The following is a 25,898-nucleotide window of genomic DNA, read 5'->3' on the forward strand; positions in this document are numbered from 1 at the left end:
GAAGAGCAGCAGCAGCAGCAGCATAATCATCATCAGAACGATACGAAACACTGCGCCCCACGTCGTCCAAATGCCAGCTGGACCAGCCTTAATACGCCCGGCCCAATAAAGCCGCCGGAACAGGAGCGCATGCAGTATCTGGAGAATCTGGTAAGTGGGAATATTGACTGGCATTTGGATGGTAATTGATTAATCCTCGAATTCGTTTCACAGTTGAGAAACATTGCTTAGCATGAAGCAACGGAGTACACAACAGCAATTTCCATCAATCAGCGGATTACTATTATCAAGGAGAAGCGCAGAGACAATTACAGCATCAGGAGAGGCAGTGGAAACCACCGAATCAGAAGCAATAGCAACGACTGAAGGAGTCGGTGTCAGAGTTGGAGTCGGACTAGCCGAAGGCGGAACTGGTGGCCTTGATCAATTTTCCAGTAGGAAGAAGCGGATTTACCAAAAGTTAGCCACATAATAGGACTTGTCCACGAGCGGGCGATCGCCGCACCGGAGAGGAGACGGACGGAGACGGCCCCGGGCGTGTGTGTTTGTCGTGTGTGTGGTGTGTGTGTGTGTCGGCCGTCTCAGTCAAGCATAATCAGCATCAGCAGCAGCAGCAGCAGTACAACCAGCATCCACTTGAGGATCAGATACCTTAAAAGCAACCGCAACAGGAGCAGGGACAAAAGCAACAACCAGAAGCCTCATCATCAGCCAACAGGAGGAGCAGCAGTAGCCGCAGCACCACTGTGTCACCATCATCACCATCATCAACAACATGTCGTCCAACGAACCACCACCTCGCTACGAGCCGCCTGTGGAGCCGGTCAATGGCATTGTGCAGCCAGCGGTTGTGCCTCCAGTTGATCGACCCGGCCGCAATACAAATCAATTGCAATTCTTGATCAAAACCGTAATGAAGATGATATGGAAACACCATTTTGCGTGGCCCTTCCAGCAGCCCGTCGACGCGAAAAAGCTCAACCTGCCCGACTACCACAAGATCATCAAGCAGCCGATGGACATGGGAACGATCAAGAAGCGACTGGAGAACAACTATTACTGGTCGGCGAAGGAGACCATCCATGACTTCAATACCATGTTCAACAACTGCTATGTCTACAACAAGCCCGGCGAGGATGTGGTCGTGATGGCCCAGACGCTGGAGAAGGTATTCTTGCAGAAGATCGAGACGATGCCCAAGGAGGAGCTTGAACTGGAGCCGGCCACGGCCAAGGGTGGCAAGAAGAAGGCACGTGCCCCGGCCACGCCCAAGTCTGGATCAGGAGGCGGAGGTGGAACGGGATCAAGCACGGGTGCAGCTGTCGCCAATAGCAACACTGGCAGCAGTAACAGCGGATCTATCAATAAGGTAGCACCATCGGCCCAACAGTTGCCCATCATGGGCAGCGGCCTGGCGGCACAGTCAACGGGTGCAGGAGGCCATGGATCAGCGACGGGGTCGGGGACAACATCCCGACCCGTATCAGCGATGGGCGGAACGGTTTCATCGACGGCCGGCGGCGGCGGTGCACCGTCCATACCACCGATTAGCACAATGCCTCCGCACACAGTCCCCGGCAGCACCAACACCACGACGACGGCCACGACAATGGTCGACGCCATTATAGCCAGCCTTCGGAATCCCAGCCAGGCCGCATATCCGGGCGCTACCCAGGCGGCGGCTAACAGCTCCTCCCTACTGGACGGCAGCAGCAGTGCGGCAGCATCGGCGGCGGCAACAACAGCAGCGGCGACGGCAGCAGCAGCGGCAGCAGCAGCAGCAGCGGCGGCGGCAGCAGCAGCATCATCATCTGGCGGTGGAGCGGGAGCTCCCGGTACAGTCAGTACGGCGGGTGGTGTGACAATACCATCCGTCAATACCACCACCAATGTGCACTCCTCCTACGTGAACAGCACGGCGGGCGTCGGAGTTGGTGTGGATGCGGTTATACCGCCCCAACAGCCGGCGAAAATGAAGAAGGGTGTCAAACGGAAGGCGGACACAACGACGCCGACGGCCAATGCATTTGAGTCGCCCTACGCCCAAATGGACTCCAAGTCGGCCAAGATAGCGACGCGAAGGGAATCGAATCGTCAGGTAAAGGGCAAAAAGGTAAGGGGTAAATGGGCATTGCCAGACGTTGTGCTCATCATTTTTGCTGCATCCCACAGTCAATGCTCTTCGCATATGTTTTGAGGTGATGCCTCTCCTCCCTCCTCCTTCACACATGCAGAATCCACACACTTTCGCAACCCCCCCACAAGCACCACCAACCACCACCACCACCACAAGCAGCCCACAGTGGACACATGTGTTCAATTTTACCTCAAAAGTGCGCCTCCATGTTCTTGCATGTACAATGTACATAAATATTCGCTCTTAATAATCCCTTCAAGATACCTCTGCCCGTCCGATGCTACTGCCTGCCAAGAGCCCCTAAATGGTGGGTGATCTCTATATCTTCGAAATCTTCTAAATTGTGTTTGCTATATGGCTCGGTCTTTTTAATTTAAATTTTCAAATTAAAATATTTACTTGCATGGTTGGACGCCACATTATTCTTCGTTAGTATTGCATACCACACATGTTTGTACATATATACCCACACACACCGCCCAACACAACCCACAAAAAAAAACTCCTTAATTGTGTCCAATCAACACACACGAATCATGCCGAATGGTAGGCACAAGCTCCTTCTACTTCATTGAAGGATTTGAATGCCAAATGTGAAATGCGATATGCGAAATTCGAAATGGTGAATGGGGGGGGTGGGAATGAGAATAGTAGGTGGAACAATACTACGATTATAGTACGATTACATATAGTAAATATTAAATCAATCAATCAACACACAACACGCTGCCTCCTTGCCTCTTACTCTGATTTCATTTTACATTCGATGTACATACCATACACATATCATTTACATATAAGCAAACAATCAAACGAAGGTGCGTACAAGTTAAGTTACAGTGCAGCCTGGCCAAAGTGAACAAGTGTAAGGAGAACTGTGCTCAAAAAACGAGATGTGCGACTGGGTGGGTGGGGGAATCCAAGACTCAAATATTTAGTGACGTGAGGGAAACCTTTCGAGGGGGGACCGGGACCTATTGAGTGATAAATTAGTTTTGTATGGAGGCTGTACTTTGGTTACAAAATATACTTACACTTACATGAATACGAATAATGTTATTCGGATTCGATTCGAAGGAACAGGATTCATATAAAAGAATATCTGTATTGAAAATACATTGGGAACACATTGATATACTTAAATAGTTGTTTTAGTTATTACTTTTGTAACTTGGTTTTTAAATCTAAAATCTAAAAAGCATCGGGAAAGATTTTGATTAGTTGCAATAGCCGCTCCTGTATGTGTAGATTTTTTGTAATTGGAACAACCTCCATTGTTCAAGCAGAGTTTTTGTAGGGATTCGATCGTTTACACTAGAAAAGGAGCCTTTAAAGAGTTATTCAATTAGCGCTGGGTTCACTCTTTCGAGGCCGCACTGTACTCTACGCATTTATATGTAGGAACCACACCACACCGTAGGAACACTAGCGCTCTTCTAAATTGAGAAGACGAAAGACATTTGCTAATCCAATGTTTTTTGCTTGTTTCTTTTCTTTCTTTTTCTGATTTATTTCGTTTATATTTTGCACTCCACTCGAACGAACAACAACAACAACAACAAATGCATCATCATCATCATCGGTCAACTACATCCGAATACCGCACTGAACCACAGGATCTTACATTCCAGGGCTCGGGATATGCGATGTCGCCATCGATGGGTGTCGTGCCTGGATTGGCGGCGGGTGTGGCCGCTAGTGTGGCGGCGGCCAAGTCAAAGGAGAAGCTGTCGGATGCACTAAAGTCATGCAACGAGATCCTCAAGGAGCTGTTCAGCAAGAAGCACTCGGGCTATGCCTGGCCCTTCTACAAGCCGGTGGATGCGGAAATGCTGGGCCTCCATGACTACCACGACATCATCAAAAAGCCCATGGACCTGGGCACCGTCAAGCGGAAAATGGACAATCGGGAGTACAAGAGCGCACCGGAGTTTGCGGCCGATGTGCGATTAATATTCACCAACTGCTACAAGTACAATCCGCCAGATCATGATGTTGTGGCCATGGGCCGGAAGCTGCAAGACGTCTTCGAAATGCGCTACGCCAACATACCCGACGAACCGGTCTCTAATGCGGCCCATCATCATGCACATACGCACGGACATGGGCACGGCCATGGACACGGCCAGAGTCACGGTCACGGGCATGGGCATGGGCACGGTGGCTATTCGAGTGCTTCCCTCAAGCACGATGGCAGCGACTCGTCCAGCGAGGACTCCAGCGGCACAGAGAACGAGTCGAACTCGGACGAGGAGCGCAGCGCCAAGCTGAAAATGCTCGAGTCCAAGCTGCTCGGTCTCCAGGAGGAGATCCGAAAGCTCTCCGAGGAGGCCTCCGCAAAGAAGAAGGCCAAGAAAAAACTCAAAGAGAAGAAGAAGAGCATCGGTGGGGGCTCTGGTTCCGGCTCGGCCTCTCATCATGCCCATGCCTCGGCTGGTGGTGGCGCAGGTGGTCCGTCCGCCAGCCATGGTGGCGTCTCTGTTCCGGCCAGCGTCGTTGCCCTATCGGCGGGCGGAGCAGCGGGACCCAACCTATCGGCCTTACTCAGCGGTTCGCTGGTGGGCGCGAGCGGAGCGGGCGGCGGAGTGCCCAACGTCTCGGCCCTTCATTCACTCGCCCACGACATGACCCTTGCCATGAACCAACTGACGGGCAATGCGGCAGCGACCGGAGCTGGCTTTACGGCCGGCATACCGCCACCGGGACCAGCGCCAGGCGGCAAGGGGGCCAACATGGCCAGCGCCATGGCTGCGGCGGGAGCGGGACCAGGGGCTTCTGGGGGAACCGGCGGCAGCAGCAAATCGAAGAGCAAGGGCCAGCGCGGTAAAGGAAGCTCGAGCAATGCGGGAGCGGGCGGAGCATCCTCTGGAGTGACGGTCAACGCGGGCAGCGGAATCGGCGGTGCTGGCGCAGCGTCCAGCGCTGGCAGTGGCGGTGGCAGTGGGACTACTGGCCCCAGCGGCAATTCCTCAAAGCGGGGCAAGGGTAGTAGTAGTGCCGGCGGTGGTGGTGGCGGCAGCAGTGGCAGTGCGGCCAATACCACCAGTGCGACCGGTGCCGGAGCGCGCGGTAGCAGCAAGAAGAAGCCCAGCCAGGTGATGAACTTTGACTCCGAGGAGGAGGACACGGCCAAGCCCATGTCGTACGATGAGAAGCGACAACTCTCACTGGACATCAACAAGTTGCCAGGTAGGAGTCACAATTCTGTATATTCTCGATGCAGCATCGAGATCTCCAATCAAATCCATCCGTTAATCATGTCAATAACTAATCAACGATCGTTTTCCCCATGACAGGCGACAAGCTGGGGCGAGTGGTGCACATTATCCAGAATCGGGAGCCATCGCTGCGGGACTCCAATCCGGACGAGATAGAGATCGACTTTGAGACGCTGAAGCCGTCGACGCTGCGCGAGCTTGAAAGCTATGTGGCGTCGTGTTTGCGCAAAAAAACACGTAAGCCATGTTGTAAGTCTGGAACTAAACCGGGACCACAAAATCTAGAACAAGAGCAAGCACAAGAACAGCAAGGAGAAGAGGATGAATATAAAGCAGGAAATGTTCGACAATTAGTTCAAAGAGTATCCAGCCAAAGAACAAGTAGAAGAAGATCTGTTGCGAATTTAATTGCATTTTGGTTGTGTTTTTGGCTGACTATATATTGTCAGTCTGTAACCACAATGTGAGCACAACAAAACTCCATAACTACAACCAGAATCAGCAAAAGTGCACAACTAATGCAAGGTCAACACTTGCAAAGGGATTATGTAAAGGAAGTAGAAACGAAAGCACAGTTAAAGCTAGAAAGAACAAAAAGAACGGGGGTGAATTTATCATAATTTTAATCCATTTTGGAGTTGCAATTTTTATATACAACAATATAACGCGTGCAGGAAAATGAATAGTCATAGTCTCTTCGCAAAAATTAGACTAGTTTGCATACAGATATGCATACAGATACATATACATATACTTTATGAGTTCGGAGATGCTTTCCTTTGTATGCTCTTTGCAGAGTTTGATTTTTAGACAAAATGCCAGTCACAGTCAGCACCAAGAAGAGCAGCAGCAACAACAGCAGAAGCAGCAGTATTAAAATTAGAATTAAAACAGAGCAGAAAAAAAGTTGAAGCTTTATTGCTGTTATGCTCTCTCTTACCCTTGCCTTTTAGCAAAATTCCAAAATTTTCTAAATTTCCATTTCGAAACTGAATTTTTGTAAAAATTTTCAAACATTATTTGAAAAAAAAAAAACGAGTGGTCATGTTTTAGTTAGCCAAACTCTCAAGAAAAAAACAAAAACAAACAAAAAAGTTTAACTATGTACATTAAGTTTTCATTTAAATGCTCTCCCACCCCCACTTTCCCTCTCTCTCTCTCTCTATCTATATTTCTGTCTGTCTCTGTCTCCGTCTCCGTCTGTATCCTGTATCCGTATCCGTATCTCTCTCTCAATCTGTTTCTGATTTTTGTCTGTAGCTATGAGAAAATGCATGAACCTTTTGTCCTCCTACCTGTTTCGTAGCTTGAGAATGCTGTGTTTTTTTTGTTGTTGTTGTTGTTGTCTCTGAGAAGGATTCGTTATCCCCAAAACAACCAAGCATGCACCCAGCAACCAACCCAACCATCTATCTATCTTTCCCTGTCCCTGACTACTGCGCGTCTTGATCGAAAGTGGATCAACTGTACTAATACGAACACTCTTTGTCCGTCTCTCCCAACCTATGTAGATAAAAAGCCTTCCGGCAAATCGAAGGATGAGCAAATGGCGGAAAAGAAGCAGGAGCTGGAGAAGCGGCTGCAGGACGTCACCGGCCAGCTGGGTGCAAGCAAGAAAAACGCCAAGAAAGGTAAGCCAGTGACGAACCCCACCACCCCACACCTGCCATACTTCTGCGCCCCATATACTCTTCATACTCCATTTACTGACTTCAGAGAGTGGGCCCAAAGACAATACTAACTAATGCCACAAATAACCTATTCAATTGGTCATTTCCCACAGATGATTCCACCTCAAACAAAGTGGAAGCTGTGCAGCCAGCGAATCCCGTGTCGTCGAGTTCCAGTTCCAGCGATTCATCGTCCTCGAGTTCGAGTGATAGCAGTTCGAGTGACTCGAGCGACAGTGAAGCAGGTTAGGACGCGTTTTGTTTGTTTGTTTTACCTTATAACGCCTTTTTTTTTTGTTAGTTTATATAGACATATATACGTATGCATATATATATATATATATATATATATATATAAATATGAATATATATGTATAGAAACGTTTTTAAGCAGCAAATAACAAAATCGAACAGATCGACGACAGTAACCGACAGTAACTTACAGCTTACGAAACTAAAAGCGTGCGGTAGAGGAAGAGGAATAGCAAAGCAGGTAGCAGAACCAGAACCAGAAGCAGTAGGAATAGCAATAGAAGTAATAGGCAGTGTTGCAGAAGAGTGTGTGCAGATTGGGATGGATTATTTAAGACATAGGAAACAGATTAGAAAAACCCTTGCTGAAAACGAAAACTACATCATTTTAGAAAGGCTAGATAGAGCAGCAGTGAGTGTAGTGTGGGGGGTTCGTATTGAATTATGTAAAAATATGAAGAAAAACTCATAAATTGTGTAATGTGACGGAAGGAATGTGAGATTGAAAAATATAGCGAAAAGATATGGGAATTGGTGTGGCAGGAGTTTTGCAAATTGTAGTAATTTTTGGGCTTAATTAATTGAATTTGGATATAGATTTATCTAGTTCTATATATACCTATAATTATGTATATCTTGTAGTAGCACACACGCATAAATATAAATTAGGTGTTTTTAGTTTATAATTTTTTAAGGATAGATCAAAAAAGGAGTGCCAGAAAGGAGATATTTAGAGAGCAAGGGAGCAAGAGAGAGAGCGAGAGAGAGAGAGAGAGAGAGTGTTGCTGTTCAATGCTTTGCTTAGTCCTTCTTCTTCTTCTTCTTCGTTCGTTCATTATCATCGTTCATGGGTGGGCGTCTGGAAGGTGGGGTGCACTGTACAATGGTTGTTAAATGGAGAGAGTCCGACTGACAGAGCATCCAGCTCCTCTACACACACACGCAAACACACACACACACACAAACCAAACTCAACTCAATTTATTGAATTTAGCGCATTTTGTTAATGTTTTGGTGTGCTAAAAAACAAAACAAAATAAGAAAGTGAACAAAACAATACAACTGGCAAAAGTCTCCTACGTTCAATAGGCAGGCCCCCCCCCCCCAGTTCCCCACTAACAAAAAAAAAAAACGGATTCTGGCAATACGTGGCAATAAAAAAGTGCGATATTATGTTAAAAAGAGAGATTTGTATTCTATTCCTGGTCGGTTTCGAAATTGTTTATTTATGAAAAAAATAATTAATTTTTTTATTGTTAGAAATGCCCCAGAACCAAGTTCACGCGAAAAAGTGCAATACGCATTTAATTCTAAGGAAACAAAAGGAAAAAAATTCACAGATGAAGCAAAACTAGATCCATTTATAAATCAATTGGAGAATTTTTTTTTTTTTTTTTTTTATTTAATCCAAAATACTTGTATGCTTTGTGGTAGATAATTAGATAGGTTTTTTTCAAATGGTACTCAAATACAGACGATCCACCTCCACATACATACACACTGATTTATGCAGAATTGTTAAACAAATTTGCTGACAGATTAATTTTGTTTTAGTTTTTTTTTTTTATAAATGTATTATAAAGTTATGCATTTTGGTCCAAGTCTGTCAACAGGGGGGGAGGGGGGGGGATGTCCCACCTAATGTACGCACCGTGTGCAAAGACCCCTCTTTCAGCTGGCCCCTGAGAGTCGCACACAACCAAAACAGAGACAGATATATGATATATACAAACAGACATACGAGCCGAAATAGTGACAGAGACAAAAAGACACACACCACTGCAAACCTTTCTATTACCGATACATATATATATATACATATACATTAATATATATACCTTTTAAGCTATTAATGTATATATATTTATAAATATATATATATATATATATATATAGTATATACATACTAATTAGGTCTAGTTTAGCGTATATATATATACACATACACATATACAAATCCATACATACACATACATATATATATATATATATATATATATATAGATAAATATATATACAAAAATATATATGCATATAGATATTATATTTAAGCATTTCATAGGTATTAAACAAATTGTATTTTTAAATGAAAAAAAAAAAACAAAAAGCAGAACACAACAGAACACACAAGAATAATGTGAATATACATATACCGTTTACAATTCTATGTATGTGTATATATATATAGATATATATATATATGTAAGTATATACACTTGTATTGAAAAAAACTAAAAAAAAAAAAACAAAAATCTTACACACACAACTATCTAAAAAATGAAAATGAGGAAAAAAAAAAGAACAGAAATCGCTTACAAAAGCTCTTTACTTTAAGTCTTTTTTGAAAGAAAAACAAAAAAAAAAAAACAAAACAAATGAAAAAACAAACAAGTAAACCTTATTATTACCAATATTATGATTATGATTATTATTATTATTATTATGAGAATATGCTGAAAAAAATCGTGAAGCAATTGTGTATTGGGGGCAGCCAATTTCAAAAAGAAAGAAATGATTCCAACTTCAACCAACCAACCAACAAACCAACCAACTTATCAATCAATCAATCAAACCAATCAAACAAATCAGAAACAACCAATCAATCAGTCGATTTAACAACAACTTTTCATCAAGTCTTATAAAGCCAAAAGAGCAGCCTTACATGGACAGCCAAGATCAACGAATAAATCGATCTATAAACGAATCATCCACATAATGACACCACCACACTACAACACCACCACCAAATCCATCAAATGAAATTTTTACTACTGTCACTATAAAGTCGCCCGTTCATCTTTCAGTCCTATCCAGACTTACCGAAGCTGTAGCTCCTCAGCAGCCACTGTCCTGGACTCATTCGTTCGTGGGAGCACATACTGTGGGCGACGAAAAGAATGCCCCATCTTTTAGTGCTGAATGAAAAAACAAATGGTCCTCCATTGTTAATTCTTTGGAGCTGTTAAATAGAGAAATTTATAAGCGTAAGCGTTCAGACGTCCAGTTAAGGTTGAAGCAGTCGCCGTAGTTGGAAGTTCTTGCATAGAGAGGTTTTGCATCGGTGGTCGGCACGCACACATTCAGATGTTTTGCCGTGCGTTTGTGGGCTTAAACAGCAGGCAAAACGACAAAAAAATAAAACAGAAAATTATATTGTACTGGTGCCTAGCACTGGTATATACGTGCGCGTGTATACACATGAGATAGGGCTGTGCCGACTACCGACTACTGTTTAACGAGCTTCTTTTTTACAAAGTTGAAGACCAATTGAGTCATTCGAAAGTCAATAGTTTTTATCTAAGAAGCAGCAGATATAGAATAGCAGTAGATTTTGGTCATGACTTTGTGTAAATTCGTATTATTTCCATAATGTTCATAGTCAATTAAGGTCGTACAGCCCTTAGAAGCAGCGTAAAAATTACAATAGAAGTAGCGCTAGTTTCGATCTGGCTCCTAAGCTATCGCTTACTGCATTCTGTTTGAACCTTAGGCCGGTATGGATCGCTCCATTTATCTGCCAGTGCGATTACCTTGTCGCACTCCATCTACTCCCTCCCACTCCTTCCACGCGACTGAGCTGCGCATTCTTCCATGCTTCCATCCGCGACTCTCAGTACTCACAGTTTGGACAATGGGCTCCCTCTCTCTCTCTCTCTATTTCTGTAGAAGCGGTTGGGAGAAGGGAGTGTGAGGCCGGGCGAAGCTCTTGCTCATCCCGCTCGCTCTTTCATAATTTGTTTACATTAGCAAGCGCCGCTTCAACAAGTGCAAATTCCATCTCGAGTGTCGAGTTTCTCGTCCAAACATCCGTTTATCCATTCATGCCATCCATACAGACGCACACATAATGAAACAAACATGCATACATACACCACATTGCCATAATGTGATCTGATTTGATCCCTAGTCCAGGGTGTCCTTCCACAGTCGAATATACTGAATATCATTTGTATGGCTTCATGTTTGGGTGTCGCAATGCTCTTGGGATCCGTGGTCTCGCATTCGCCGTTAGAATATAAACTCGTAGAATCCATTAAAAACACAAATGGAACAACAGGATCCAAAACAACAACGGCAGGAAACAACACACACACACACACACACCACAAACTATGTGTAAAATATAATAATAATTGAATCAGAACTATAACCCCCCCTCCTCTAATAATACCAAATGTTGAACAATTACCAATATAGTATGTTTAAAATAATGAAAGAAAACAAAACAAAAACAAACAAACAAAAAAACCAAACCAAAAGCAAATGCAAATACAAAAAGCCAATATGCAACAAAAATATATTTGAAATTCTCTATACACTTGCAGACAATGTGTAAAAAAACAAAGAAGGTATGAAAAGCTTCGAAGCGAAAAGAGAACAAGAAACAAAAAAAAAAAAAACAAAAAGAATCCAATAAAACGAAACAAAAAACTATAAGAAGCCCACAACAAAAAAGAACTGGACGAACGTAACTGTACAAATATATCGGGACATCGAGATAGAGGTGCAGTTCTTGATGACGGAGAGAGAGAGAGAGAGAGTGAGAGGGGCCGGGCCGGGGCGGGCCGGGCGGGAGGTTAGGGTGTGGTCCAAGCTAGTGGGACAAATTTTAAATGATGACTTGACAGGAAGACGGACTCCATTCAGGGAGTAGCGAAATTTGATACCACCACCACTTACAGGGCGGAACGGCGGGCACTCTCGACTTAATTTCTACCCTTTAGTATGGTCAAATATTCAATATTATTTATTGTGTGTCAAATGTTTTTTGTATCGTGGAAACGCAATGCAACTGAAATAAAGAACACAAATAGTACAATTCGCGATAAATTCATCGCATTTTCATCTAGAATCCAGAATAACGTAAACTCTTCGTAATGTTTTTTTCTTTTATTTTATATATGTGTACATACAGCTGTACAATACATGAGAGATAAGTTACGTGTTACGTTTTTTTTGTGGCGTTGTTCTTTCCACTCCCTTATATGTAATGTATGTGTATTTGTACAAAATATGAAGAAACGGTTCTTCCAACAGACATGGCTTCCATGCCCCTTAAAGTCGGGAACAACCCGCTATATCACTCAGTCCATTCGATCCGATTCAATTCAAGAAGGCAGCTAAACAATAAACAAAAAAGATAAACTATAAAAAAAACACACAAAAAAAAAAACATGCGAAACATGAGAACAAGAGAACAAAAAGAACAAACTGAAAATGATTATTTAGAAAATTCCGCGTGTCAAGGGAAGCCCAGTGTCGGGTGTCAGTGTCAGGCCTTCCCCTTTCTGTCACTCTCTCTCGCTCTCTTTCATTTTGTCACTGCCTATGTATCTGTAGTAGAGGTTATTGTCAGGGGATAAGGCTAAGCGGATACGGAAACGAAACTGAACAGAAACCAGAAAATAACTTCACATAGAGTATTTTTCTCTATAGCTAAACTCCAACTAGATATAGTGATGTACATAGATATATGCAATACTGCTATATAGGATAATACTGATCAGAAGGTATCAAAAACAAAAAAAACAACAAAAAAATACAAAGAAAACAGAAAACAAACAAATGTTTTCCGAAAGCATTTGATTATATCTTTTTCGGCTGTCGGCTTTCCCCTTTACACATTGTTTGCACGTTTTTTTCAAAAAAAAAAAAAAAATAATAAATACAAATATATATATATACACAAAAGAAGAAATGCATATAGAAGAGGAGAAGGATGGAATGGATGATGATTAAGAGAATGCAATGGAAATAAAGAAAACATTTTATAAAAAAAAAAAAAATTGCATAAAAGAATCAATTTAACTATATAAATTTTTACTATTTTAAATAAATCAAATGAAAACGAATGATGGAAGACAAACAGCAACCAACAAACAACAGAAACAATAATAATAACTAACAACAAAAACACAATGAAAGCAAGACACAAACAAAGGGCAGTCCATAGTGAGAGAGAATAGAATCAGACGGAGGAAACCAGAAAGGCAGGAAGAGAACAACAGCTTTGACGATCGTTTTCCACCGATATTTCTTTTACCAATGCATCTCTCAGCCAGAAATTCGATGAAATAATTTACGTCTTATTCAACTAACCGCCATTCACATTCTTAGTACATTTTTGGGTCAATTCTTTTGTTTTATTTTCATTGAGAGTTACTGCCGAATGATACTGACGACAAAAACCAACTGGCCTTACGATGCAAATGGTGTGAATAGCAAAACATGCCGACAACATTAAAAAAAAAAGCTTCGACAGTCGGAAGTAGCAAATTCTTTGTACGTCTCCATTCTTTTGTCAAGTTTTTACTTTTAATCATTGAGATTTTGATACTTCTCAGATGAGATACCGATAGCGAATGCTCTCCCCTGAGCGATTACTTGAAGATTATATTTCGGATAGAATTTGGTTTGGTTTCTTGGGCGTAAAATGGGAGTAGTGGGAAACGTACGAACGAAAAACCATGGAAAATTAGCAGAAATTTCATCATTTAAAAGCTAGTGCCAGGAAGGGGAAGGAGGAAATAAAATCAAATATAATATAAAATAATATAAATAGCAACAAATCTTAGGGAAAGGAAGAGAGACAGAGATTCGGCTCTTCGATTCTCCAGACGCAAGACATAACACAAAAAGAAACTGAAGAACTTGACGTAAGGCAACGCAATGCAACGCGACGTAACGAAGACCACACACAAATTTAGCATTATGAAAACAACACACACACACAGACACAACAAGCACACACACAAGCATACACTTAAATATTTATAGTAAAAAATAATAATATTTATTATTAATAAATGGCAGCGCCAAAAAACCAACAAAACCAACAACTAAACTAAAACTAAACAAAAAGCAATGAATACAACAAACAACAACACCAACAACAAAACTGAGAAAAGAAAATGTTTATTAAAAAAAAAAAAAAAAAAATACCAAACGTGTGTTCTTCCTCATTCCAAAAAAAATTTGGCATTTTGCTTGTGGTTTTTTGTTTTAAATATAAAATTAAATTATACTATAGATTTTGAGCAACAACAAATTAAGTACAGTACCACACGAAAGCAGAGCAAAATGCGGTACGGTACATAGCTGCTGGTTGGTACAGTACACACTCACTCACACACACACACACACCTAGACAGAAGATGGTTGGTTTGTCTGTGATCGAATGGCTGCCCCCTCCCCCCATCCGCCGGCTGCAGTGGTGTGGTGGAGCGTGTGGTGTGGTCTTTGTGGTGCTTTCATTTCTGTTTGCGCCCGATTGTAGTTCTTCTCATTTACAGTTTAGAAAAACAGAGAGAGAGAGAGGGAGTGAGAGATACAGACAGACAGAGAGAGTGAGAGAGTGGGAGTAGGAGAAACAGAGCTATAGTAAGAGGGAGGGCGCGTGCGCTGTCTCCGTATGAGAGAAGCGCGCGTACATCCGAAACCCATCCAATACGCCCCAGTCTCCACTCCCGGCACCACCAACAACACAATTGTTTCATCGATCGGCATTGTAAGAGGTATTTTTAATACACATACTACTTCTATTACTACTATATAAAAAACCCTATTTACCACATATTATATGTTCTATTTTACATGTACATTTTATCCACATGTATACCACCCCCACCCCACCCCACCATATATCTATTTTTTTCCACTCAAGTATAACTGTTTTTTTTTTTTGTTGATTACTGCCTAAGCGAGGCAAAGTATTTGTTCTGCAAATCAGCTGCAGCCTCGTTTAACCAGTGCCAACCAACCATTCGACGCACTTCACAGATCTCATCTGAGCAGCACCGAGCCAAACCAACACTAGCAGACGTTAGCCAACACTAGTTGACGTTAGCTAAACACCTGTTGAGCTGGGTGTGCGCTGTGAGAGTGAGGTTGAGAATGGTGTTGGCTTTTGTGTGGTGTCTTTCTTTGCTTATGATTTCTCCTTCTCTCGCCTTGTCCTGCTCTGCCTGCTCCAGCATCTGTCCGCCTCCTAATTTCTCACTCTCTAATTTCTCTCCCCACTACAGGTGATGGAGACGAACGACCTCCGCGCAAAAAGAAGCCACGCGACTCGAATGGCAGCAATGTAAGTAGCAGGGAAGCATTTCCAGCCCCATAAAGTATACGAAGTATATTGAGTAGGTGATGATATGATATCTAGCGATATGAGCCCGTCTGTCTGTTTCCATGCACATTTGTATGTAAAATTAGTCTTTCAGTTTTTGTAACCATCTCAATGAAATTTATCGAAATCGGTCAGATTGGATCACAATAACGAAATACATATTTATATACATATGTATGTAGTATATGCCTGGGTATGTGGCAGTCCAATTTAGACTGCTTCCTTACTGGCCTTCTATTTCATTATGTATTTAAATTGAACACCAATCGATAGGAAATAGATCTATAGTCTTAGTGTGGCATGTGTCGTAACACCAGCTTACTTGTCTCCATTCTTGTCTCCCCCTCTCTGTTCTCCTGCTCGCCGTTTGTTATCGTTTTGTGTACATCATCCACGATCGATCCACCGAAATACAGGTAAATAATCCCAGCCTCAGCGTTGTTTTGGGAGGAACCCTGCCGAGTGGCGGCTTGACGCCGACGCTCCTTCACATGGGCCTGGACCACGTGCTCAACGCAAACTCACCCACATCACAAATGGGTAATTATCTGATGCCCCATCCGATCTGATTGTGTGTGCCTAACTAACCTTCGTGTGTGTTCTACCTTCAATCCCGCTATCTACCGACCACCTCCACCACCACCACCAAAACCATCCTCCATGGTCCATCCTGCTCCATTCCATTCGCAGCCAATCTGTTGGGCAATCCGAATCCCTTGACGGCGGCTGCCATGCTGAACAATAACAACAAGACGACGTTGCAGGTCGGCGGCAGCTTCGGCGGCGCCTCCGCGGGCGGCAACAACAGCATGCTGCACGGCCAGGTTGGCGCAACGGCGCACCACAAGAACGGACAAAACGACCACCTAATGACTAGCAAAATGCCGCCTGGCGGTGGGGCTGCCGGAGCCGCTTCCCTGCCGCCCCACAGCTATGCCGGTAGCGTGCCCACCCAGGCCGCAAGTCTGGGCGGAGGGGGCATACGGATAGCCAGTAATCTGCACAAGCAACCCAATCTGCCCGGCGGCGACCTGGTCGAGAATAACGCGGCGCTGACCGCTGCTTTGACGTCGACCGTCAACAGCAACAGCGGCAGCGGCGCTGGTGTGGGAGTGGCCGCCGGCCTGAGCAACACCAGCAGTGGCACCGCCTCGGGCCACACACACAACACCAACACAATGGGTGGCCAGGGGGATGGCTTGCCGGGTGCCTCGCTGGCATCGGGCCTCAAGCAAATCCCGCAGTTCGACGATCCCGTTGAGCAGTCGCTGGCCTCCCTGGAGTTCAGTGCGGCAGCGGCCTCCACGGGCAAGTCGGGCTTAACCGATAACTTTTTGATGGCCCAGCAGGGACACCTAATGCAGCAACCTGGTCTGCAGCAGCAGCCGCCCTTTGGACACCACCAACAGCAGCAGCAACAGCAGCAACAGCAGCAGCACCACCCTATGGACTACATGACGGAACTGTTGACAAAGGGTACAGAGAACGTGCCCGGTATGAACGGAAACCTTTTGAACTTCAACCTCGACATGGCGGCTGCGGCGGCCTACCAACAGAAGCAGCACCATGGCCAGCACACCCAGCAGCAGCAGCAGCAACAACAGCAGCAGCAGCAGCAACAGCAGCAGCAACAGGCGTCGCACAACAATGGCTTCAATGTGGCGGACTTTGGCATGCCAGGATTCGATAATCTGACTGCAACAGCATTCCTCGACCTGGAGCACACACTCCAGCAGCAGCACATGCAGCTGCAACAGCAGCAGCAGCAACAGCAACAACACCACCACCAACAGCAGTCCCTTCAGCAGCTGCATGCCCACCAGCAGCAGCTGGCCAACAAAATGCTCCTCATCAAACCGATCGAGTCGATGATGCCCAGTCCGCCGGACAAGCTGAAGGTAATGCTGAAGGTATCCCAATCGCCCTCCGACCTGAAGCTGCACTCAAGCCAGGCGGCGGCCGCCCAGAGTATGCTGGCTCAATCCTTCAAGGCGGCCGAGCAGAACCTGAAGAATGCCAGCTCGTGGTCATCGCTGGCATCAGCCAGCTCACCGCAGAACACTTCGAGCAGTTCGAGCAGCAGCAAGCCCAAGCCGGCGATGGACTCATTCCAGCAATTCCGCAACAAAGCCAAAGAACGCGACCGCCTCAAGCTGTTGGAGGCGGCCGAGAAGGAGAAGAAGCATCAAAAGGAGGCTGCCGAGAAGGAGCAGCAGCGCAAGCATCACAAGTCATCCTCGTCCTCATCCGCCGCACAGGCGGTCCAGGCTGCCGCTGCCGCTGCAGCAGTCGCCGCAGCAGCAGCTGCCGCAGCGGCAGCGGCAGCCTCCTCAACAAACATCTCCACCGGAAATGCGCCTCAGTCTGGGGCAGGACAGATAAGCAGTGATAGGGAAAGGTCCAGCAGCGCTGTGGATGCCACCCGCATGGGCAGCGGTGGGGGCGGCAACGGCGGTCTACTCCTACCCGGCAATGGCAACAACAGCAGCAACTCTGCCAACAGCAACGGACCCGGCAGCGCGGGTAGCGGCAGTGGGGGCCCCGTCAGTGGTGGCCTAGCCAGTGGCGGCGGACCCAACAGTGGCGGCTGCATCATCGGACCATTGGCAAATACAGGCAGCAACAGCAACAGCGGCGTTGGCAGCGGGGCCACAAGCAGCAACAGCAATAGCAGTGTGGGCGGAGTGGTCGGGAGCGGGGGGCCCGGCTCAAATAGCCAAGGCAGTAGCGGTGGGGGCGGGACGATGGGAAGCGGACTCCTAGAATACGGCCCGCAGGTGGTGGTCCTCACTCAGGCGGCGGCGAATGCCCAGGCCCAGCACGTATCGACTACAATGACGGCGCAGACCGTCCTGGCTTCCTCGCCCCTGGAGGCCATGGAGAGTGGCAGGTAAGTGATCGTTGATGCCTCATTTTCTTGCCCAATATTATGTCTCCTCTGACCTCAAAAATAATCCACTTGTGACCACAGGAAAAGCGTGCATGACACCCAGTCCCAGATATCGCGTGTCGAGGACATCAAGGCATCGCCCGGCCAGGGCCAGAGTTCGCCGGCACAGCAATCGCCGCAAGATCGGGCAGCGGCCAAGCGTGCGGAGCAACGAAGAGCGGAGCAGGAGAGACGCAGACGCGAAGCGGTAGGTGTCTCCCAATAATGCATACCCCTTGGTCCCGCCTCCCCCAGCTAAGATTTCTTTGTTTGTTCTTTCCCTCAGTTGGCTGGCCAAATCGACATGAACATGCAGAGTGATCTAATGGCAGCGTTTGAGGAGACGTTGTAGGACAAGGCCTTCGGAGGACAGCAACGGACATATACGCATCCCAGAACCAGCATCCTCATTGCTGCTCCGAGAATGCCGTCGTCGCTTTCAAAGCGGCGGGCGGCGAGGACGCCAAAGCCTCTGCCAACACAGACAACAATGGAGAGCAGCACCAGTAGCAATACCAGCAACAGCAACAGAGACCATAAGAAACATGCCAGCAGCAGTAGCAGCAGCAACCTTGACCCCAAACACGGCAGCAGCGTCAGCAGTCATCCCGACCACAAGCGCAGCAGCAGCAACCCCGACCACAAACGCAGTAGCGCCAGCCACCACAAACGCAGCAGCAGAAACAACGAAGACAAACGCAGCACATCCAACCAGGACCACAAGCCCACAAGTAGTTGCATTAGCAGTCAACAGGACAACAAACGTAGCAGCAGTAGCGGTGGTGGCGGTGGCTGTGGCAATCCAGATAATAAACGCAGCAGTAGCGGCACCAGCCACGACCAAAACAAGCAAAGCAGCAACAGTAATCCCGACCACAAACGCAGCAGCAGCAGCAGTCACCATAAATCCCGCAGCAGCAGCAGCAATCATCACGATCACAAGCACAGCAGCAGCAGCAGCCACCACAAGCCCCGCAGCAGCAGCAGCAGTCACCACAAGCAGCGCAGCAGCAGCAACAGAAATAACGACGACAACAATTTAAAGAAGCAACAAAACAAGAAAGCAACATAAAAACAATTAAGCAATGTTTTAAGGCGTAATCTTCATACGTACATTTAGTAAGTATCTTTCTATAGGGCATATAAATATACAAAGGATCGCTGCCCGATCCTGCATGTACAGCGACAGCAGCAACAGCAACAAGAACAACAACAACAAGATAAAAAGAAAAACACGCAACATGTGAAGCAGACGCAGAATCAGAATCATAAATCAGAATCTGTAAAGCAGCAACAGCAGAGTCGACAAAAAGGCAAATTTCCTTTGGTTCATAAAAAATTGTTTTTAGGATTCAATTGAATCGGCGATTATTCTATATATATATATATCTAAAATACATTTATTTTTAATCTATTCACTTGCGATTGTGTATTGTATTACGATTACGATTATGATGATTAAAATATTTTAAGCGATGATGAGACGATGATGATCAATATCCGACTACCTTAATGAACACGATTCAAATCTTATTATGTTAATTATTATATTGATTGCTTAGGGAAGTTTAGCCTGTAGTTCTTTACACATTACGTATAAATCATTTTTTTTTTTTTTTTGTTTGTCTTAAGTATACACAAAAAACACATATGCTTAGAGTTGTTAACTAATTTAAAGAAACGAAATCAATCAATGTATGTATCTATCAATCGATCTATCTATCCAAGCGGTCGGGTGGGTGGTTATCGGGGGGGTGGGGGGATTGCACAACCAGGTTCTTCAATACGATTATGTTCATTACCTTAATTCAGTAATAGCCGCCGCCGCCGCCTCTCCCTCCCCACCAAGACATATACACGCACCCCTTATCTGTTGAAAGGCTTGACAGGTGCGCTCCTACATAGACATCATACTATGTGCGACCCAAGTCTATTTTTACACCTGTAATTTACACACAAACAAACAAACAAACACACCACACACTCACACTATGCACCATAAACATGCAATGGCTTTTTTATAGTAGTTACATTGAGATAATGTATAGGCCAGCCAGAAGAACCCCTCACCTCAGCTCAGCCCCCAGCTCAACCAGAACCCAAACACGAACCAGAACCCAGAACCCGGAACCCAAATCCCTTTTAGAAATTATAAAATTGAGAAAAAAAAAATGTAGTTCTTAAGTAGACAACGAAATTTTTCTATTGTGACGCGACTAAAAACTATTAAGAGAAGATGAAAACTAGAAACAGCAACAATATTTAGTTGTGAAAATAAAACGTACAGAAACACACACACACATTATTTAATTTTCTTTTTGATAATGTAAGATGATTATATAAATGCAGGATGATCCCTCAAAGAAATTGCAGTGACAATTATGTATGTATGTATTGTATATCGATATATGTATATCTATGTTTAGTCCCTGCTGTCTTCCATAGCTCTTCAACTAGCTGGCAAGTACAGATTCAGATTCAGATCCAGGTCCAGGTCCAGTCTCCGTTTTTGCCTTTGTGCCCCCGTCTCCGTCTCTGTGTTTGTAATTGTCTCTTTAAAACATTAAGCTAGAAAAACGTTTGTAGTCCCCTTGCTGCCCCCCTCCCCCCCATGCGTGTACATGTATATAAAGTTCCATGTTGATCTGAACTGGAAGTTTTGGGCTCCCAATGCCAGGTAGAGCTCTCCCCCCACTCCTGTGAAGCAGTTTTTGTAGCGAGTGCCAGGCAGGAGAGAGCGAGACCATATGGTATATGTATACATATGTGTATGTAGTAATATTACCGACTAAGATGATGACTTTATATACTATCTTACTATTGTAATTGTAATTCTAATTGTAATTGTACGGTACATACATATATTTAGCGAAAATTCAAATTGTAAACCTAGTAATAGTGCATAGTGGATGATATGATAGTACTAGTAGGAAGGGTCTCTGCTTGTGAATAGGTTGGTTTCTTTCGCTCTGTCTGCGAGTGTGTGGTATGTGGTGTGCGGTGTGCAAGTTCCCCCAGTGTGTATGTTCTTGTATGTATATATAGAGTCGTTGTGTGTGTAACTAATACCTACGGGTATGTGTATACTCCGGCATCACATCCTTATGTTGTTAAACCCCCCCGCAAGAAACGTCATTTGATTATTGTAAATTCGTTTTGAAAATCTTCTACAAGTATGAGTGTGTGTGTATATGTAAATGTATGCAAATGCATATGCATATGGTGACATCGGATAAACATATGCAAAAAGAGAAATATTTTTTTTCTATACTTAATTTTAGCATTTAATTAAAAACAAAACAAAAATCACATAAAAAAAAAACGCGAGAATAAAAATTGATAAAAGAAAACTGTATAAAAAGAAAAATTGAAAGCAAAAAAATATAAACCGAAAATGAACAACATAAAAAAATACAAGTTTTTAATTCAGAGCAAAATCCTCCCTCATACAGTGACGACAAGACAAGACGTATGAACTTTCCATACAAAAAAAAGTTCATACAGACGGACGGACACTCCAGTACGTAAATATGTATGTACAAATGTATATGTATACATAACATATGTATATATAAAGATACCTACATATGAAAATACATATATTTATGTATCTCTGATATTTGATAATTACGGACAGCGAAGCATTCGATTTTTAACCAATTGGCAATTTAGAAATTAATTGTTGCACTTTTTTGGTTACATAACTGCAAACATTTAGAGATGAAGATAGTGAAAATATATGAGATTTACTATAGGCATGGGGATGGGAACAGGAAGAACAGAGAACAGAGAACTCATGAAAACTAACAACTAGTAAAAGCAGAGAAATCAGAGCAAGGAAAAACAAGATGGTGACAGCTGACAGTGAGCAAAAATTGTGGCAAAAGCAACAAGATTTAGCGAGAGAGAACACAACTGTACCTCCACTTGGCTTCTGTCCTACCCGCCAATCCTTGCGCACGACCATTGATCCATTGATTACACACACACACACACACACACACACACACACACACACACACACACAACAACATTTTTGAGTAAGTCTATTTTGAATGAACCATGAAACCATGATCAGAAACCAATTAACGAGTAGCACATACATGCGTACGAGTGCACCAAATTTCTAGTATTAAAAACTAAATGAAAGAGTTCTCAAAAACAATAAGAAACAAGCAGAACAGAATGAAAAAAAAGAAAATCTACAAAAGAACTGCAAAATAAACAAAAGTTCATACAAAAAAAAAACCATCCGATTCTGCGAATTATTTGTTTTCCCATCGAACATAAGTTCAAAGAAGGGAAGGGGAATAATGGTGTAAGTGGGCATTGGGCATGTGGACACTAGACTTTGGTAGCTGACAAACTGCACTGACAAAAAGAGATAGATACCCGATTCTCCAGTGACGTCTCCCGACCATCAGTCGAAGAGCTTAGAAAAGCTAAATTGGATCTGCAAAGTGTAACAATCGATAGTCAGTTGGCGCGAATCTATGGTTCATATTGGTCGTGTTCCACCAGACTTCAAGTCTAATCTGCAGGAGAAAAAAATAGCAGGAGCCAGAGACACAGCAATAGAATAGTATTGCCACCACTGTGCCTGAATCAATTGTTCCGTTCCCGTTTCCAAGCAAATCAAAGTCCAGAGCTGCCACCTTTTGCAACTATAAATCGGGGTGCGGTTCTTTTGATTCGTTTGGTGGTTCAGACGTTCAGTTTGGCAGTTCAGCTTTTAAGCAGAAATAGAAAAACCTTCGACGAAGGAAACTGTAACCAATTCGTAAACAAATTCATTGGCATTGTTACGCAGAAGGCAGAAGGTAACGCCTCCAAGAACTTGAGAACTCTCTGCGTAACCAGAACCAGATAACCCCAGATAACTGCAAAATTTACTCGACTTAGAAATGGCGATGCGCAAGAAGAAGCTTCCACTGGACGCTTGCAAAGAAATCCTCGTGGTTCTGTTAAGCAAGAAGCACCGCGACTGTGCGTGGCCCTTCTACAATCCGGTGGATGCGGAGAAGTTTGGCCTGCACGACTACCACGACATAATCAAGAAGCCTATGGACCTGGGCACCATGAAGCGCAAAATGGACAACCGGCAGTACACGAGCGCGGCGGAGTTTGCCGAAGATATGCGATTGATGTTCAGTAACTGCTACAAGTACAATCCGCCAGATCATGATGTTGTGGCCATGGGACAGAAGCTGCAGCATGTATTCGAGGCCCTCTACGCTGGGATACCCGACGAACCGGTGTCGAATGCGGCATGCCACACAACACTGGCCCATGCTCACACTCAGGGGAATGGGCAGGGGCAGGGGCACGGTGGCAAAGTGAGCGCCTCCCTCAATCAAGACGGCAGCGACTCGGAGAACGAGTCCCGCTCGGACGCAGAGTCAAGCTCCAGCTCCAGCTCGGAGGAAGATTCCGCCAAGCTCAAAGTCCTCCAGTCCAAGTTGAACACTACCTACTCGAAACTGCGCGATGTGATGGCGGAGAATCGCAAGTTGATACAGGAGAAGAAGAAAGGGTGGATCGTCGGCAAGGAGCTCAGGGCCAAGGAGAGAAGCATCGATAACAAGCAGATTGATCTTGACAAGCAGATCGAGAACCTCACCGAGGAGGTTCATGCCTTGAAGATGAAAATGAAGCGACAGAGCGAAGCCCCCGGCTCCAGCTCGGCATTCTCCCAGGCCCAGGCCCAGACCTCGACACCGATGTCCTCAACTCGTAGCGGTGTCTGCAGCTACAAAAATAGTGGAGGGTGCAAGAGCCAGCGCAACTAACGATACTGAAGCCTGGTGGCAAGGCAATAAGGGGAAGCCAATGCCAATACACAATACCAGAAGTGGCGACGTTGCGTCTAAGTTTCTTAGACCGATCTTGGCACCAAGGCACTTAGGAATTACAAATTCACATTTACACTTCCACGGACAAGCTAGCTTGTCCCAAAATCTACAAATCTTTTAAGTCTAATTGTAGAACTTATTTCATTTCAAAATGTTCTAAATATAATGAAATAAAACTAAGCTGGATTTCGATTCTTTAAAGTAGTTACATATTTAACAGCTAATTAACGATAAGCATATGCTGATCAGAGCCTTGTGGTTGCTCAAGACAACACACAAAAGGGATGGCTTATCAGTTAGGTGTATGTTTCTTATGGTCTCTGTTGTCCGGTGTTTGTGCTAGCACAGATGTGGTCCTTCTCTTACAAAAGATCTTCTCAAAAACTGAGTTAAACGGGGGTATACCCTCTTCAAGGGTATATAAACTGCACTGCACAAGTAAAGTAAACTTCCTCGCAGTTATCTGTAGATGGGTAAGAAATGAACAAAAGGTTAGGAGTCGTATTCGAGCTGCAATAACCACCATCACTCACCACAGCTAATATTGTGTATTGGCTTCCCCTGGTTGCCTTTCCCCCAGGCTTCAGTATCGTTAGTTGCGCTGGCTCTTGCGCCCTCCAGTATTTTTGTAGCTGGAGACACCGCTGCGAGTTGAGGACATCGGTGTCGAGGCCTGGGCCTGGGGGAATACCGAGCTGGAGCCGGGGGCTTCGCTCTGTCGCTTCATTTTCATCTTCAAGGCATGAACCTCCTCGGTGAGGTTCTCGATCTGCTTGTCAAGATCAATCTGCTTGTTATCGATGCTTCTCTCCTTGGCCCTGAGCTCCTTGCCGACGATCCACCCTTTCTTCTTCTCCTGTATCAACTTGCGATTCTCCGCCATTACATCGCGCAGTTTCGAGTAGGTAGTGTTCAATTTGGACTGGAGGACTTTGAGCTTTGCGGAATCTTCCTCCGAGCTGGAGCTGGAGCTTGACTCTGCGTCCGAGCGGGACTCGTTCTCCGAGTCGCTGCCGTCTTGATTGAGGGAGGCGCTCACATTGGCACCGTGCCCCTGCCCATTCCCATTACCCTGAGTATGAGAATGGGTCAGTGTTGTGTGGCATGTCGCATTCGACACCGGTTCGTCGGGTATCCCAGCGTAGAGTGCCTCGAATACATGCTGCAGCTTCTGTCCCATGGCCACAACATCATGATCTGGCGGATTGTACTTGTAGCAGTTACTGAACATCAATCGCATATCTTCGGCAAACTCCGCCGCGCTCGTGTACTGCCGGTTGTCCATTTTGCGCTTCATGGTGCCCAGGTCCATAGGCTTCTTGATTATGTCGTGGTAGTCGTGCAGGCCAAACTTCTCCGCATCCACCGGATTGTAGAAGGGCCACGCACAGTCGCGGTGCTTCTTGCTTAACAGAACCACGAGGATTTCTTTGCAAGCGTCTAGTGGAAGCTTCTTCTTGCGCATCGCCATTTCTAAGTCGAGTAAATTTTGCAGTTATCTGGGGTTATCTGGTTCTGGCTACGCAGAGAGTTCTCAAGTTCTTGGAGGCGTTACCTTCTGCCTTCTGCGTAACAATGCCAATGAATTTGTTTAGGAATTGGTTACAGTTTCCTTCGCCGAAGGTTTTTTCTTTTCTGCTTAAAAGCTGAACTGCCAAACTGAACGTCTGAACCACCAAGCGAATCAAAAGAACCGCACCGAACCGATTTATAGTTGC

The 25,898-nt window shown here is 44.8% G+C and overlaps 3 protein-coding genes across 7 annotated transcripts; 2 read left to right on the forward strand and 1 right to left on the reverse strand.

The window, feature by feature from the left end:
* The first annotated feature begins 606 nt into the window (after positions 1 to 606).
* Positions 607 to 18,834, forward strand: LOC111072429 (homeotic protein female sterile). Of its 5 annotated transcripts, XM_041591942.1 has the most exons (11): positions 607 to 2,098; positions 3,754 to 5,326; positions 5,434 to 5,592; positions 6,867 to 6,986; positions 7,139 to 7,270; positions 15,302 to 15,360; positions 15,816 to 15,939; positions 16,090 to 17,656; positions 17,720 to 18,289; positions 18,371 to 18,536; positions 18,615 to 18,834. In XM_041591942.1, exons 1-11 carry the CDS (start codon positions 776 to 778, stop codon positions 18,678 to 18,680), a joined length of 5,859 nt encoding a protein of 1,952 aa, XP_041447876.1. In that variant the 5' UTR covers positions 607 to 775; the 3' UTR covers positions 18,681 to 18,834. The 5 variants fall into 5 exon arrangements, with proteins under 5 accessions (XP_041447876.1, XP_041447875.1, XP_041447877.1 ...); XM_041591941.1 differs by having other exon boundaries at positions 16,090 to 18,289; XM_041591943.1 differs by lacking the exons at positions 15,302 to 15,360; positions 15,816 to 15,939; positions 16,090 to 17,656; ... (1 more) ...; positions 18,371 to 18,536; positions 18,615 to 18,834 and having other exon boundaries at positions 607 to 2,113; positions 5,434 to 5,604; positions 7,139 to 7,522.
* Positions 18,835 to 23,070: 4,236 nt separating this feature from the next.
* On the forward strand, positions 23,071 to 24,117 carry LOC111072432 (bromodomain-containing protein 2-like). Its single transcript, XM_041591982.1, has 2 exons — positions 23,071 to 23,148; positions 23,231 to 24,117. The coding sequence occupies exon 2, from the start codon at positions 23,233 to 23,235 to the stop codon at positions 24,115 to 24,117; it is 885 nt and encodes a 294-aa protein (XP_041447916.1). The 5' UTR covers positions 23,071 to 23,148; positions 23,231 to 23,232.
* Positions 24,118 to 24,377: 260 nt separating this feature from the next.
* LOC111072431 (bromodomain-containing protein 3-like) lies at positions 24,378 to 25,666 on the reverse strand. Its single transcript, XM_041591935.1, has 2 exons — positions 24,714 to 25,666; positions 24,378 to 24,643 (listed from the first exon to the last, which is right to left on the reverse strand). The coding sequence occupies exon 1, from the start codon at positions 25,649 to 25,651 to the stop codon at positions 24,773 to 24,775; it is 879 nt and encodes a 292-aa protein (XP_041447869.1). The 5' UTR covers positions 25,652 to 25,666; the 3' UTR covers positions 24,378 to 24,643; positions 24,714 to 24,772.
* Between the last annotated feature and the right edge of the window lie 232 nt (positions 25,667 to 25,898).

The sequence above is a fragment of the Drosophila obscura genome, unplaced genomic scaffold (genome assembly GCF_018151105.1).
Source record: "Drosophila obscura isolate BZ-5 IFL unplaced genomic scaffold, ASM1815110v1 contig_165, whole genome shotgun sequence".
In the NCBI taxonomy this organism is placed as follows: Eukaryota; Metazoa; Arthropoda; class Insecta; order Diptera; family Drosophilidae; genus Drosophila; species Drosophila obscura.